Genomic DNA, 18,638 nt, shown 5'->3' with positions numbered 1-18,638 from the left:
TTGACCTCTTGAGTACAGTGGATCAGGCAAGTACGATGGCATGACCTCTAATAAAATAAGTCATGCAGGAGACTTGGATCTTGGCCCATCCACCACCAGCTAGTGACCGGCAGTAAGTCCTCAATGTTGTCGACCACCACACTTGAGCAGTAGTATGGAAGCTCACGGAAACTGTGTCGCCTCAACCAGACCATGAGTGGCGGACGACCTTCAAACCGTTCCGTGTCATGGGAAGTCACCTTGTTGTAGCGGTGGTCACCCTGTTGTCGCGGTGGTCACCCTGTTGTAGCGGTGGTCACCCTGTTGTAGCGGTGGTCACCCTGTTGTCGCGGTGGTCACCCTGTTGTAGCCAAACAGACCCCGCCCTTCCGCCAGTATATACCGTAATGTGCCTGTTGACTCCTTATATGACAACAAGGGACCAGCCGCCAGGAGGTGGTAGGTACTGCTCATCACGCACAAGTATCATAATATAAAGTTTGCCAGCACAGGCAGTCATCGGCACCCGGGGTCACCTTCACTTTCACAAACACACACTAAACCAAAGTTACGCCTGACGGATGTTCGCCCGCCTTCTACCAGCAGCGGTGGTCTTTCATGGCAGGAGAAAATGGGCCTTTGTCAAACTGTAATCTGTTGACGGCTGACACATTACGTCACAATTAACAACACAAAGATTGTCAGTCTTCAGTGAGTGATTTTACGCAACTCTTTATCTTATTGTTCTATAATGAAGGCGGCGATAACTGTGTCTTCTTGTGTTTGTTTACTCTTGTGTATACGAGTGACCCAGATACCTGTACATATTATAATCTCCTGTCATTAATTGCAGTCATGTAAATTATTTTCACAGTCAAAGGCCTGGTGAGGCAGTGTGGATAGTGCACACCCAATACTGAGCCTTCGGTACTATGGAGGCAGTGTGTGTGGCCAGAGCTGTACTGGAGCTTGTTCACTACACCACTACACGTAGTATTACACGTAACTATGAATGTACAGTAAGAAAAGAAACGTTAATGATAGTAACACACACACACACACACACACACACACACACACACACACACACACACACACACACACACACACACACACACACACACACACACACACACACACACACGGCTCCAGGACTCACAGGGAAATTATGTCTATAAAACAGGAAATTCTTCTTCCCTACCACCCAGCTGTACAACACGCATACCTTATACCTACCAAGACACATATCCTGCACCTACACCCACCCACATACACATCCTACACCCACCCACATACACATCCTACACCCATCCACATACACATTCTGCACCCACCCTCAGACATCCTACACCAACCACAAGGTCATCCTACACCCACCCACATACACATCCTACACCCACCCACACAAGGTCATCCTACACCCACCCACAAGGTCATCCTACACCCACCCACAAGGTCATCCTACACCCACCCACATACACATCCTACAACCACCCACAAGGTCATCCTACACCCACCCACAAGGTCATCCTACACCCACCCACATACACACATCTAACACCACCCCTCAGACACATCCTACACCCACCCACATACACATCCTACACCAACCCACAAGGTCATCCTACACCCACCCACATACACATCCTATCCACCCACACAAGGTCATCCTACACCCACCCACAAGGTCATCCTACACCCACCCACACATCCCACACCCACCCTCAGACACATCCTACACCAACCCACAAGGTCATCCTACACCCACCCACATACACATCTCCCACACCCACCCACAAGGTCATCCCACACCCACCCACAAGGTCATCCTACACCCACCCACATACACACATCCTACACCCACCCACAAGGTCATCCTACACCCACCCACAAGGTCATCCTACACCCACCCACATACACATCCTACACCCACCCTCAGACACATCCTACACCAACCCACAAGGTCATCCTACACCCACCCACATACAAATCCTACACCCACCCTCAGACACATCCTACACCCACCCTCACACACATCCTACACCTACCCACAAGGTCATCCTACACCCACCCACATACACATCCCACACCCACCCTCAGACATCCCACACCAACCCACAAGGTCATCTCACACCCACCCACATACACATCCCACACCCACCCACAAGGTCATCCTACACCCACCCACAAGGTCATCCTACACCCACCCACATACACATCCTACACCCACCCTCAGACACATCCTACACCAACCCACAAGGTCATCCTACACCCACCCACATACACATCCTACACCCACCCTCAGACACATCCTACACCCACCCTCAGACACATCCTACACCTACCCACAAGGTCATCCTACACCCACCCACATACACATCCTATACCTACACACACACACGCGCGGTCACGACTCAGGACCAGAGGGCCAAGCCAATCAGGGCCATTAATGATGGTCATGGTGTCAGGTAACAAGGGGTCACACTGAGGGTGAGGCGTGGCACTCAGGAGGGTGCCAGGTGAGAGGGAGTCGACAAGGTGGGTAGGGGATTACTGGGCATATGAGGTGCTTAGTTTTCACCCACGCCCACCCCTACCTCCTCCTGCCCACCCACGCCCTCCCGCCCAAACCCTTCCTTACACCCATCACGTGACACGCCTCACTACATCACCTCAACCTACACCAGACGGAGAGAGAGAGAGAGAGAGAATTTCTAAAAGTTCAATTACGTCTCCTTAAATTCTCCGCAAGCAGACCAGTCAATTCCACCTATCCCCTCACCAGATCCCCATACTCCCCCCCCCCCTCACCAGACCCCACCCCCTCCCCCACACACACACACACACTAACAACACGAGCCTTACAACATTAGCAGATAATTACACTAGAGACACACAGACAGTCTCTCCCTCCTCTGCACTGAGCTGGTGGGCCGTCGAGACATACAGTAGTTTCATATCAAGACCCGACTCTCAAACACTCCCTGCCGGTACTGCACATTTTTTGCCTGCATCTACCCGTGTCCAGCTCTCACTGTATCTTTGTTAGAGAACTGTGTCACGGCCTGTGTACAACGTTAATGGCCTTCAGCACATATGTCTTTTCGTTGTTGTTGCTGGTTATCGTACGCATGCGCAGTGAGCCCCAGCGTGCAACGACACAAGAGAACAAAACCAAACTAGAATTGCCAGGTCGGAGCACTGCAGCCGTCCATGATGGGGGCCACGAAACCCCATAATTACAACTTTCTGATCCCCAGATCCTTAATAAGCAAGTTATCTTTAAACGTTACCCCCCTGTTACTACCGTCACCACTACTACTACTACCACCACCACCAACACCACCAGCCCCTGTCACAACTGTACTACGACCCCTACCAGCTCCTGTCACTACCGTCACCACCACCACCACCGGCCCCTGTCACAACTGTACTACGACCCCTACCAGCTCCCTGTCACTACCGTCACCACCCCACCACCACCAGCCCCTGTCACAAGTGTACTACGACCCCTACCAGCCCCTGTCACTACCGTCACCACTACCACCACCACCAGCCCCTGTCACAACTGTACTACGACCCCTACCAGCCCCTGTCACCACTGTCACCACCACCACCACCAGCCCCTGTCACAACTGTACTACGACCCTACCAGCTCCTGTCACTATCGTCACCACTACCACCACCCACCACTAGCCCTGTCACAACTGTACTACGACCCCCACCAGCCTGTCACTACCGTCACCACCACCACCACCACCAGCCCTGTCACAACTGCGTAAGACCCCTACCAGTTCCTGTCACTACTGTCACCACCACCACCACCACCAGCCCCTGTCACAACCTGCATCACATCCCTACCAGCCCCGTCACTACTGTCACCACTCACCACCACCACCACCACCAGCCCTGTCACAACTGTACTACGACCCTACCAGCTCCTGTCACTACTGTCACCACTACCACCACCACCACCAGCCCAGTCACAACTGTACTACGACCCCTACCAGCTCCTGTCACTACCGTCACCACCACCACCACCAGCCCCTGTCACAACTGTACTACGACCCCTACCAGCCCCTGTCACTACCGGTCACCACCACCACCACCAGCCCCTGTCACAACTGTACTACGACCCCTACCAGCCCGCCACTACTGTCACCACTACCACCACCACCACCAGCCCCTGTCACAACTGTACTACAACCCCTACCAGCCCCTGTCACTACCGTCACCACTACCACCACCACCACCAGTCCTAACTCTGTACTACGACCCCACCAGCCCTGTCACTACCACTACCACCACCAGCCCCTGTCACAACTGTATGCTAACCCTACTCAGCCCTGTCACTACTATAACCACTACCAGTTCTTCACTACACCACCACCAATCATTATTTATCACCATCACCACAACTACCATCAACTGCCACCAAAGTTGTTATCCTGTGTTGTGTTGTGTGTGTGTGTTAAGTGACTCCCTCAACTATATGTTCTCACAGTTTCAATGAAGAAAAAATAATGTTATAACTGCCCAACCTTGGAGCAGCCACCTAATTCTCGTAGTTTAGCCCCCAACCTTCCCCTCTCTTCACGAATCCACCTTTAGCAAAAAACTTAGTACAATAAGTTAAATATTTTCTCACGTCTTCAATTCGTGGAAAAATGTTATCGTCCGACCCTCCAAGAATCAATCACTGTGTCGGAACTTCGGAAAGACAGATACGTTTTCACTTCACCAGTTCGGGGAATAAGACGTGTGTGTGTGTGTGTGTGTGTGTGTGTGTGTGTGTGTGTGTGTGTGTGGAGAGAGAGAGAGAGAGAGAGAGAGAGGCACCTGGGGTGAGGTGATGCCGTGTAGAATCAATCAGTTAGGTCAATCTTCATCATAATACTGTGGGAGTATCACATCATTCATCACTCAACACTCGGCCTCACGCCTACTTTACTTCACCTGCAGGAGGAGGGAGGGAACAACGAGAGTGAGGAGGAGGAGGAGGAGGAGAGGAGGAGGAGTCACACACCACAGGTCACGGACTGGTATCTTCTGCATGCACCGACCTTGTCACTCCCCCACCACCTTTACCCTTCCTCCTCTTATTCCTGTTTCTTCTCCTCGTCCTCCGCTTCTCTACCCTTACTCTCTCCCTTCCTTTTTCTTACTCCTTTCTCCTTCCCTGTCCATCTCTCTCCTCTCTCTCCTCCTCCTCCTTTTATTTAAATGGTCAGAGACAAAAAAAGCGATAGTTTTGGGTGTATTATCTCATTTTCTTCTTCTTCCCTTCCCTTCCCTTCCCTTCCCATTTTCCTGTCCTCCTACTCCTCCTTCCCTTCACTTCTCCTCCTCCTCTTCCTTCCCTTCGCTTCTTCCTCCCCTCCTACTCTTCCTTCCCTTCACTTCTTCCCTCCCTCCTACTCTTCCTTCCCTTCGCTTCTTCCTCTCCTCCTACTCTTCCTTCCCTTCCTTTCTTCCTCTCCTCCTACTCCTCCTTCATCACTTCTCAGTCTCCTTTCACCCTTCCTTCGCTTCTTCCTCTTCTCCTGCTCTTCCTTCCCTTCCTTTCTTCCTCTCCTCCTACTCCTTCCTTTCTCCATCTTCCTCCTCTATCTGTTCTTATCCTCTTAATTCGCTCGAAAATTAGATCAATACTCACGATATTTTTTTTCGCATTCTCTTCTCAATTTCCATTCTCCTTCCTTTTCCCTTCTCTCCCTCTCTTCCTCCGCCTCCATATCATCGTCCCCTGATCGTAAATGGTTGTATCAGGCGACATAGAGAGTACAGTCATGATAAATGGTTGTACAATGACGAGTCGAAATCACTGCTGACACCATTAATAATGAGAGGTCACCCCCCTGTCGACCTCTCCCTCCCTCAACCCCTAGGAGACCAGGAGGTAGGAGGCCAGGAGGGTGAGGAGACCAGGAGGACGGAGGGAGACAACGAGGGTGAGGAGGCTTACACAGTTCGCCATCCTCACCGCTAGATAGCGTTAGGGTGATTAATCGGAAGGTGATATAAGCGATGGCTAATCTTCACGTGATCCATCTTGTCCTTAACCTAACCTATCCTAGCCTTATATAACCAAGCCTTACCTAACCTAGCCTAATCTAACCTAGCCTAATCTAACGTAGCCTATCTTAACCTAGCCTACCTAGCTTTATATAACCTAACCTATAACCTAAGAAGGGGAGAGCGGAGGCACCCACCTAACCTAACTTAACCACACAGAGACAGGAGATACCAGGAAGAGACAGTGTACACCCACACTAGGGCTGTGTTGGTCGCCCCGCCCCTGTGAGAAATGGCTTTAGAATAAACTAGTAAGTGATTGGAGAGAGAGAGAGAGAGAGAGAGAGAGAGAGAGAGAGAGAGACCTGCAATACGTCAACACAGAAAAACGACTCCACCTTAAAGGCAAAACAGACAGTCGTGTACACCAAAACTCTAAGTTCATCTGGGCGTTCAGTATACTTCCTGTTAAACATTTGGGCGTCGTTTGGTTGTCGGGAAAGTGAAGAATTTATACATATTTATTTTGTAGTGGGGTCTAGTAAGGGGTGGAGGAGGGCAGGAGTAGGGGGGGTGAGGGATACGTTCATATGTAAACACAGGAATTATGTTACTCATGCTGAATTTTGCCCCATATTTTCCTCGTCGTTGTTTTTATTCCAATCTTCAGAAAGTTGTCATTGTACTCTGATAATAAAGTCATCATACACAAGGAGTTAAGTCACCATACACAAGGGATTGAGTCATCATAAACAAGGGATTGAGTCATCATTCACAAGGGATTAAGATGCGTTTACAGGTTGTCCACCGAAGTGACCACAATAGTGGAGTAATAGTTTGTCTGGTGGCGCAGTGGACATATGACCGAAAGGCTGATTGGACAGGTGACAGGTGTTTAAATGTCTGATTGGACAGGTAATTGATAGGTGGAGTACCATACTCCCACCATACGTAATGGGTTGTGACTACTTTCACTGTGTGTGTGTGTGTGTGTGAGGGTCAACACAGTCAGTTATCTCGGTGTCAGGTCAGTTACACAAAAAAAGGTTGAGTGACCTGGGTGGTAACGCCTGAGTGACTTCTCAACACCTGAGTAAAATGATCAGCGTGAGGCCCAGCACCCCACAACCCCCTGTGGTGTGTCCAAGAGGTGTGGCTCACTTGTGGCTCACCAGGTGTTGTGGCTAACCAGGTGTGATCAACCAGGTAGTGGGGCCCACCAGATAGTGTGGTCCACCAGATAGTGTGGTCCACCAGGTAGTGTGGTCCACCAGATAGTGGTCCACCAGGTAGTGTGGTCCACCAGATAGCGTGGTCCACCAGGCAGTGGGCCCACCAGATAGCGTGGTCCACCAGAGGTGTGGTCCACCAGGTAGTGTGGTCCACCAGATAGTGTGGTCCACCAGGTGGTCCACCGGCGTGGTCACCAGGTGTGGCCCCGATGCGTGGTCACCGTAGTGGGTCCACCAGGTAGTGTGGTCCACCGGACAGTGCGGCCCACCAGGTAGTGCGGCCCGCCAGCCTAGCACAGTGTAGAGTGGTGTGCACACAAGAAACTTCCACAAACTCAACGAGAAATTTTTCATCAATATTAATGAATTTGGAGGAATCGAGTTAACGATGGCGCCCTCTTCCTCATCACCTCACACATCCTCTGTGGGTCTGGCCACATTCCGGTCACCGGGGAACTTGTGGTCACAGTCGGCCAACATACAGACTGGTTGACTCACTTATAGCACAACAGCAAAACTACCATGCCTCAGCCCCCTTAGCCCACCCCTCCCTCCCCGGTGTTGTACCTATACAGTGAACACATGCAGCTCTGATAATATATCTCTTTCACTGTGGGTGCCGCAAGAGACTCATGCTCACTGAGTAATGGGAGAAAGTGGTGGTAAGGAGAGGTGAGTGGAGATGAGCTCTCTCTAACCTGTATACCTCCCTCCTTTTCCATCCCCTCCTACCTTAGTACAGTGCTCAACCAATATCACTGTAGCACATTAGTACAATACTCAGGAAAAATTAACACTAGTACAATATTTAAGGTACATTAATGCCAGTACAGTACTCAACCTACAACACAGTACAGTACTCAACCTACAACACAGTACAGCACTCAACCTACAACACAGTACAGTACTCAACCTACAACACAGTACAGTACTCAACCTACAACACAGTACAGTACTCAACCTACAACACAGTACAGTACTCAACCGACAACACAGTACAGCAGTCAACCTAGAACACTGTACAGTACTCAACACATAGTAACACCAGTCCAGTACTCAACACATACAGTAGTAACAATACTCACCAAGACACACGTCAGTCACACTGTAAACATACCTGGAATAGAAGAAAATAAATATAAATCAACACGTACATACAAACATACATATATACACACCATACATACATACATACATCCATACACAAATCAACCAATATATATACCAAATACATATGTAAATATACAAAATACACAAGGGTGAAGGGAGAGGAGAGGGAGGAGGGAGGAACGTGGGGAGAATGCTTACCACTGACCTAGTACAGTGACACAGTAACAACCTATTACCAACCCCACCACCGTGTGTGTGTGTGTGTGTTGTAGTCATCATAACCATAGCGCATGTACGAACCACAAACACAACTGTGCACACCTCAGAACGAGCAACAACCGCGCCTTCAAAAGTAATAACGCCTCCCGTAGACTTCAACAACCACTGGTGTATAATATAATAGACCCACTTTAGCTATACATGCATAGAGACTTTAATATTTGAAGCTCAGGAATAAACATAGACAAGCCGAGAGACAGCCTCAATATACACAGATTGTTGACTAAGATAACATAGTCCCTTATGCTAGCTCTTTTAAACTTTCTTGAACTTCCTGGACTCACAATAATAACTTGGGGCTATTGGTGTTACTCTTGGTATTTGTTGATTATTTTATACTCATCACCGCAACTCCCGAGAGAATTAGGCTGGCAAGCACAACTTACGGGGGAAAGTTAATTTGACCTATTAATGGGTGATTTGGTGTGTTGATGTTGGTACTGTGTGAGTTGGATTATTATAAAAATTCAGTAAAACCTTCACAAGTTCATGCACATGCTTAGTATATACACTCGGTAAAAGAAAAGTATCTTTCAGGAGCGATCAGATGAACTTGGAGGGTCAGTAGGCGTGATTGTGAGACAATTCCCACCTATTATGGAAGGACTAATTTAGTTATTTCATTCGAAATATAATGACTGGTAAATAACAGTATGCCTCAAGGGCCTTTATCAAACACCTTCGTCCGTGGTGTTATTTTGTTTCGCACAAGAATTGTAAAGAGATTTTTATTTACCGATTGTACAGTATACAGACAGTATAGGTATACTAACAATGTATATATAGTATAGGTATACTATGAATGTATACAGAGTATAGATATACTAACAACGTATACAGAGTATAGATATACTAACAATGTATACAGAGTATAGATATACTAACAATGTATATACTGTATAGGTATACTAACAAATAGTGTACGTATATCAAAAATGTATAGATAGTATAAATTATATATATATATATATATATATATATATATATATATATATATATATATATATATATATATATATATATATATATATATATATATATATATCTTGATAAATAAGGAAAAGGAAACAACGTTTTCATTGTGGATCTAAATATATATATATATATATATATATATATATATATATATATATATATATATATATTTGTAATATTTTATTGGCACGCGCACAGAGAAAGAGAGATGGAGCTCAGTTAATGAATAAAAAATGAAAGAGATAACTTTTCAGTCAACGAATAAAAGAATGTGAAAAGAGAGAGAGGAGAGAGAAGGCAGGCAGACAGGGAACCACCTCCAGGCTAGCCAGCGAGGCAGCAGACAGCCAGACAGGTTCAGAGCGACTCAGTCAGTGTTCCACTGCGCTACCCGCCACACGCTCCTACACGCACGCGCCTTACTGCCACCACCACAGCAATAACAAACATTACAACCACCGGGGAAGTGTCTTCCAAAACCAAGTCATCGTTACAATCACTTACCGTCTTTACCACAACAACAAGAAGCACCATTACCATCTAAGACACTACCACCATAACTAACCACAACTACAATAGTGTGTTATTTCTTCAGTCATTAACAACTCACCAACACACACACACACCCTCAACAAGTGGTCAAGCAAACTAGTGAGCCCGTCTTGAGGAAAGAGATGTTTTCAAACTCCTCAACGCGAGCTTCCCAGGACTAAACCGATAAGATGTGAAGAGATGGTGTTACTAAGGAAATAAAATAAAAGACAATAGAGACATAAAAGAAAGAATAAAGGACATATAAAAATACCAGTGGGTGGTGAGAGGAGAGGAAGACCCAAGAATCCACGCGTGTCTGTCCGGGTTACCTGTTGAAGGCACCACAACCACCATGACCCGTTGCCTCACACTGTTTGGGTAAGTTGACAAATATACCAATATAAACACAGCGCTCGAATGCTGTCCTCAACATTCACGCGTAGCTTAAATGTAATAATTTTCTCAATGTTCAGGTCGGTACGATGACCGATGTTAATACCAAACTTTCCATGATATTAATATTCACTTAAGGTTTACTGCTAAGATATAATTTGTTCATTTACGAAAGACGATGATAAATATTCGCACCAAAAGTCAATATATTTTCCACTGTTAGATAAATACATGATTCGAGTGTTGGTAAGTAATGAAGGAATTAAATCGGGGTTATGGTATTAACTTATACGTATTAATTAGAGTAGATAGTGATGCTAGTTAATACATTATTACTGTGTACATTCTTCAAAATTATGAGCCATTAATAGTATATAATAACCTTGGATACTTAATAAATTGAGTACGATGACTGAGCCTTTGAGTACGACGAGTAAACCCTATAAGATGAATCAACCCTTGAGTATGCTTACTGAACCCCTGGAGTATGACGACTAACCCCTTCAGTATGATGACAAATTCCCTTGAGTACGATAACTGAACCCCTGAGTACGATGAGTGTCTCTTATGTACGATGACTGAATCCCTCGAGTAGGATGATAATCCCTTGAATACGATAACTGAACCCCTTGAGTACGATGACAACTAAGCATGACAACCGAACCCTTGAGTACAATGACTAATCCCTTGAATATGATGACAAATTCTCAAGTACGATGACTGAACCCTTGGATAAAATGGGTTAACCTCTAATAAGTTGACAGCCCTTGAGTACTATGACTAAACCCTGGAATACGATGACTGAACCTCTTGAATACGTTGATTGAGTACGATGACTCCAACCCCTTGATTACAATGACATAACCTCTTGGGCAAGAGTTCGATGAATGATCCTTTGAGTGCGATGTCGGCCCATTGGAATTGTCACCGTACTCAAGAAGTTCAGTCACCACTCCATCATATAACTTACTCGTTAGACATTCGTATATATACTCTTATACACATACGCTAATAACGAAGCGCCACAGCAAGCGACAGGTGGGTTAACGTTCGTCTGGCGTAAGTTTAGTCCTTAAATATCACTTCGAGGTAAAGGTGAACAATACTAACTAAACCTCGGAAAGTCACTATACGAGAGAGAGAGCACTGAAATGATAGCTCGACCCAACTACCAGTACACAACACACACACACACACACACACACACACACACACACACACACACAACAAAATTCCTGGTTCAAGTGAAGACGGCATACACCACTCACATACGCCGCCCCGACCCGAGAATACCTCCACGACCACAAACCACCACCACCACCACGGTCACTGAACCAACTCACACACAAATAAACATACACACACACACACCAATCCCAACCACTGTAAAAATTATTAACAACGCCTAGTTAAGTAACGGGTAATCCTTTGCACTGTTACTATGTTGAAATTCATTGTTATGACCTTCGCCCCACCTTGATATTTTGTATCATATTTGTATCACTTGTTACTTATATATTTAATTATTTGTGAATCAAGTGACTAATTCCCATAATTTGTAACTGTATATTTTTAGCCATTTGGTTGTCATGTTCTTTCAATAAACCGTTAATTATTATCATTATCATTATTACCACGTTGTTACAAGATAAATATTTCACTCAACGTTGTCATGTGCTTACAGTAATCATCCAGTATTCAAGTAGAGTAGGCCAATACCCTCTCCTCGCTCAGACCGTTTCTTGACACACTAAAACACACTTCCACACGTTCCTCTTGACCAGTTTCTGGGGTTTAATAAAGTCAACACAACTGGATAATGAAACCGGGTTGAAAAGAAAACAATCAATTTCTAGTTTAAAATAAAGCGCCTCTGAGAATGTTCGCCAGCCAAGGTTTTAGCCAAGACAGTTAGTTAATCTAATTTGGCGATCATGGTTAGCGCGCCGGGGAAAACCATGTCACAACCCAGCTATATTGTGTGTGTTTCTTGGGTCAGTCAAGTTTTACACACACACACACACACACACACACACACACACACACACACACACACACACACACACACTGTCTGGTTTTATATACATAAGATGATTACACGCTGCCTTTCATCATCAATTGTCCGACTAACATATAAAAATAATTATATATTCAGACAAAACATGTAAAAAATCCAAAACACCACGTAAAAAAATCACTTATACCAGGAAATATCTGAATAAGAATAGGTTGTTAAGGATACCGAAAATGCCAAAACACTAATCCAGGGAACATTATCCTAGTTCAAGAAAAAGAAAAAAAGTGTATTCATAAAAATATAACTAAAATAAACAAAAGTTATAAATTCAACCAAATAAACAGTAGTAGTATTTTGGATCAATTTGTTACAAAAAAATCAATACTAAATTCTGTCTTTTTCATTCTTTTGGTTCACACATTATTTTAGCTTTTTTGTCCAATATATCAAGAAGACTTTAAAAAAAAAACGTCCACTTTTAGCTTCTAAGTTAACAATATCAACATTACTTAAATATCAACCAACTAACTTCCAGCTTATGGGTCAGGCCTAAAGATATCACCAACAGTGGACAGAAATCACCAGTGTCAACAAGTAAGGTCACCCGCGTTCACTGACCTCAAACTACCACCAGCTAGCGTTCACTGACCTCAAACTACCACCAGCTAGCATTCACTGATCTCAATACCAGTTTAGCGTTCATTGACCTCAAACTACCACCAGCTAGCGTTCACTGACCTCAAACTACCACCAGTTTAGCGTTCATTGACCTCAAACTACCACCAGCTAGCGTTCATTGACCTCAAACTACCACCAGCTAGCGTTCACTGACCTCAAACTACCGTCAGCTAGCGTTCATTGACCTCAAATCTGGATGTAAAGTGAAAATAATATTCAACTTTATTACCCAACATCTCAATAAAATAAAGAAGAAGAAGAAGAAGAAGAAGAAGAAGAAGAAGAAGAAGAAGAAGAAGAAGAAGAAGAAGAAGAAGAAGAAGAGAAATAAGAAGGGGGGGGGCGGAGATGACAACGAAAGAAGCAAAAATACACGATGAAAAACAATCACTGAAAAAAAATAGAGGAAAGAGAATAGGAAACAGGAAGTGACAAGGGGGTGATAGCGGTGAACAGTAGAAGAGAGGAGGAAGTGGAACACAAAAAAAGGGAAGAAGAAAATACCGGAAGTAGCAGAGAGGTGAGGAATTATAGGAAGTTGATAATAATAAAAAAAATGGAAAATGAGGAAGAGCGATGAAAGAAAACTTAATAAAAAAGGATAAGAGGAAACACAAGAAGCGGACGTGGAAGAAGCAGAGAGAGAGAGAGATGAAACAACAAGAGAAAGAAGATAAAACACAGGGAGAATCAGAAAGACAGGAGGAGGAGGAAGAGGAGAGTCAATTAAGAAATCTGGGGTATTTTAACGGGCCTCTCTCTCTCGGGAATTTCAATGCCACATAAATACTTATCTCTCTCTCTTAATGCCACAAAAATAATAATCTCTCTCTCTCATGATGATGATAATAACAATGACGATGATGTAAAAATTTATTCGTTACCCCCCCGTAACACCACCATAACATCTACCCCCTAACCACCCCCACCCCCTGTAACACCTAACCCGTCACACCACCATAACATCTACCCCCTAACCACCCCGTAACACCTAACCCGTCACACCACCATAACATCTACCCCTAACCAACCCCTGTAACACCTAACCCGTCACACCACCATAACATCTACCCCTAACAACCCCCTGTAACACCTAACCCGTCACACCACCATAACATCTACCCCTAACAACCCCCCACACCCCCGTAACACCTAACCCGTCACACCACCATAACATCTACCCCTAACCACCCCTGTAACACCTAACCCGTCACACCACCATAACATCTACCCCCCAACCACACCCCCGTAACACCTAACCCGTCACACCACCATAACATCTACCCCTAACAACCCCCCGTAACACCTAACCCGTCACACCACCATAACATCTACCCCTAACAACCCCCACACCCCCGTAACACCCAACCGTCACACCACCATAACATCTACCCCTAACCACCCCCTGTAACACCTAACCCGTCACCACCATAACATCTACCCCCAACCACCCCCTGTAACACCTAACCCGTCACACCACCATAACATCTACCCCCTAACAACCCTCCGTAACACCTAACCCGTCACACCACCATAACATCTACCCCTAACAACCCCCCACGTAACAACCCTAACCCGTCACACCACCATAACATCTACCCCTAACCACCCCCGTAACACCTAACCCGTCACACCACCATAACATCTACCCCTAAACACCCTCCCCAACACCTAACCCGTCACACCACCATAACATCTACCCCCTAACCACCTCCCCACAACACCCAACCCGTCACACCACCATAACATCTACCCCCAACCACCCCCCGTAACACCTAACCCGTCACACCACCATAACATCTACCCCCAACCACCCTCCCCCACAACACCTAACCCGTCACACCACCATAACATCTACCCCCTAACCACCTCCCCCACACACACACACGTACACATAGGTATTATCTCCGTTTACGCTATAGGCAACTCTGTCCACTCGAGTCATTTTAGTATGGGTATAGACAATGTTGCTCCCCACAGTACCAAGACAACACCAATGACCATCACAGCACAGACCAACATAACACAGCGCAACACAACGTCAACAACAATAATCACAACACAAAACAAATCACTAAAAATCACACAATACAAAACAATAATATATAATCACAACACAACAGTAATAACAATAAACAATACAGCAGCAACAATAATCACAACACAAAACAATAATAATAATCACAACACGAACATAATAATCACAACACAACAATAATAATCACAACACGAACATAATATTCACAACACAACAATAATAATCACAACACGAACATAATAATCACAACACAACAGTAATAATCACAACACAAAATAATAATAATCACAACACAGCAACGATAATCATGGTGGTGGTAAAAAGATCATTAAATAAACAAGTTCAAGTGTTACATCAGTGTTACACAAACATCACCTGGCAACACTTCACGCATATATAGAACTCAATAATATTTGGTCAGGCTATAATGACATATAATGAGACAAAAAATATATATACTTCGGCCATATAATGAAGGTCATGGGTGATATTAATGGTATTAGGAGAGCAAGGAAGACAGAAACAATGATACATGAATTATATTAAAAACTTGCGGTTCTCAGAAAGATACGTATCTAAGGGGGGTGAGGGCCGTGGTCGCCAACCCTTAGGTATGACTGTGGCACCTTAACTGACTGACTGATATAATAGTATACTCTTGGTTAAATATCTCTCATCTTTAGTAGCATTATTCATCTTCCCGTCTTTCTCCTGTCTAACTTCGTTACTCTTTCCTCCCTCTCTTCTTCGTCATCATCATCCTCCTACTCCTTCTTTCTCTCTTCACCCTCCTCCTTCTCCTCCTCCTCTCTTCTTCTTCTTACTCCTTCTCGTATTCTTATCTTTATTCTTAACTTCTCTCTCGCTCTGAAGAGGAAGAGAGAAAGGAGAGGGGAAAAGAAAGGGGAGGAAAACGAATGGAGGCTTCAAGAAAAGAAATAAAAAGAGAAGAACGAAAAGAAAGAAGGGGAGTGGGCGAAACGGGGTGAAAGAGAAGAGAAGAGAAGAGAAGAGGAAGAAGAAGGCCGTGTACGCAGCAAACACCTCTCTCACGGGTTGCCAACTTTCCCTTCAAGAATGTCGACAGGCCGGTGGTGGTGATTCTCTTGTTAAAAAACTTGGCCCTACCTTCTCGCCCCTCACACACTCTTAAATCCTCACACACTTATTAATGCTCACACTCTAAACTTACACACTTATTAATGCTCACACACTCATAAACTCTCACACACACACACACACACCAATGCTCACACACTCTTAGGTCCTCACACACACACACACATCAATGCTCACACACCTAAGTCCTCACACTCACACACTTATTTGGTCGCGCTCCCTCAGACAAAGTGCTGATGAGAGAGAGAGAGAGAGAGACTTGCTCCCAGACACCAAGCAGAGTTGGCAACACTGAACGGTACAACACCACACCCAGTATGTTAACCACGTACAGCATTAGTGTTACCAGATCAATTAGTACTTATCATCATCGTCATCTCTAGCTTCATCATCGTCATCTCTAGCTTCATCATCGTCATCTCTAGCTTCATCATCGTCATCTCTAGCTTCATCATCACCCTTCCATGAGCTTCCTCACCCCCCTCTTGTCTCTGGCCAGGACAACATACCATGAACCAGACGTGGTGGGGTGGAGGGGGACATAAGTGCACTAGACAAGTTCTCTCACCACCACCAAAGCCACCAGCACTCACAGCTACCACCACCACCACAATCACTACCACCATCGTTATTACTACCAACAGCCACTACCACAATCACTACCACCATCGTTATTACTACCACCACCACCATCACAATCCCTACCACCATCGTTATTACTACCAACAGCCACTACCACAATCACTATCGTTATTACTACCACCACCATCACCAGAGGGGTCATCTGATCACTATAGAGCTGCCATCATCAAGCACCGCCATCAATCACTATCATCATTTTCAATCACCATCGATCACTATCAACGAACCACTATTATCAACCACCACCATCAACAACCACCATTACAACAAGTAAGAAGACTAGAACAAGAAGGAAGAGGAGTAAGAGAAGAAGGAAGAGAAAAGGAGGAGGAGGAGGAAGAAAATGAGGATTAGAAGGAAAGGAGGAGGAGGAAAGGAAAAAAGTAAGCCCGCCTACCTGCTGGTCACACACAAGCACACACACACACACACACACACACACACACACACACACACACACATTCCTTACTTTCTAAGCTGCTTTGATCTCTTCCCCTCCCCCTCCCACACAATACCCTGCCCACACCATACCCGACCCACACCATACCCCACCCCTGCGCCACACCACACCCTACCCTGCCCACATCATACCCCACCCTGCCCACACCATACTCTACCCTGCGCCATACCTACCCTGCGCCACACCACACCTGCGCCACACCATACCCTACCCTGCGCCACACCACACCCTACCCTCCTGCGCCACACCACACCCCTACCCTGCGCCACACCATACCCCACCCTACCCCTGCCCACACCACCCCACCCTGCCCACACCATACCCCACCCTGCGCCACACCACCTGCCCACACCATACCCCACCCTGCGCCACACCATACCCCACCCTGCCCACACCACACCCCACCCTGCCCACACCATACCCCCACCCTGCGCCACACCACCCCACCCTGTTCACACCATACCCCACCCCTGCCACACCACACCCCACCCCTGCCACACCACACCCCACGCCACACCATACCCCACCTGCGCCACACCACACCCCACCCCTGCCCACACCATACCCCACCCTGCTCACACCACACCCTACCCTGCCCACACCATACCCCTACCCTGCCCACACCACCCCCACCCTGCGCCACACCATACCCCACCCTGCGCCACACCATACCCCACCCTGCGCCACACCATACCCCACCCTGCGCCACACACCATACCCTACTCCTGCCCACACCATACCCCACCCTGCGCCACACCATACCCATGCCACACCATACCCTACCCCTGCGCCACACCATAACACGAATGAAGATCCTGCCCAAACCACGCCTACCTCTAACCTCTGCTGAGTATAACTTGTTGACCCTCGGCAACAGCACAGTCAAGAAACATACTCTCTCTCTCTCTCTCTCTCTCTCTCTCTCTCTCTCTCTCTCTCTCTCTTCTCTCTCTCTCTCTCTTTCTGGAATAACCAATATACATAAAGTAATAAGCGCATAATTACTGTGGAGGAGAGGAGGCAGGGGTGAGAGTGGAGTGGATGAGGAGGGAAGGAATGAGGAGAACTAGCTCTCCCCCCTCCGTCTCTCTCGTCAGGTATGCAGTATTTCCTCTTAGGCGGGGTTTTTGTTTCTATCATCTAAAGATTAGTCACCGATTTATTTCA

General features: G+C 46.1%; 2 protein-coding genes across 2 annotated transcripts in view; one reads left to right on the top strand and one right to left on the bottom strand.

Moving 5' to 3' along the window:
- Positions 1 to 18,638, bottom strand: part of LOC121874821 (neuroblastoma-amplified sequence-like) — a 157,081-nt gene that overhangs the window by 70,833 nt on the left and 67,610 nt on the right. The gene's annotated exons all lie outside the window — the stretch shown is intronic.
- The window catches only part of LOC121874914 (mucin-5AC-like), a 32,833-nt gene continuing 24,149 nt past the window's right edge, over positions 9,955 to 18,638 (top strand). Inside the window, exon 1 of the mRNA XM_042379257.1 lies at positions 9,955 to 10,502. Coding sequence (XP_042235191.1) covers positions 10,477 to 10,502 — 26 coding nt within the window. The 5' untranslated portion in view covers positions 9,955 to 10,476. The remainder of the gene's footprint in view (positions 10,503 to 18,638) is intronic.

Source organism: Homarus americanus, unplaced genomic scaffold (genome assembly GCF_018991925.1).
Source record: "Homarus americanus isolate GMGI-L3 unplaced genomic scaffold, GMGI_Hamer_2.0 scaffold56009, whole genome shotgun sequence".
Classification (NCBI taxonomy): Eukaryota; Metazoa; Arthropoda; class Malacostraca; order Decapoda; family Nephropidae; genus Homarus; species Homarus americanus.
Note: the sequence above shows the minus strand (reverse complement) of the source record. Positions and strands in the feature narration are given on the sequence as shown.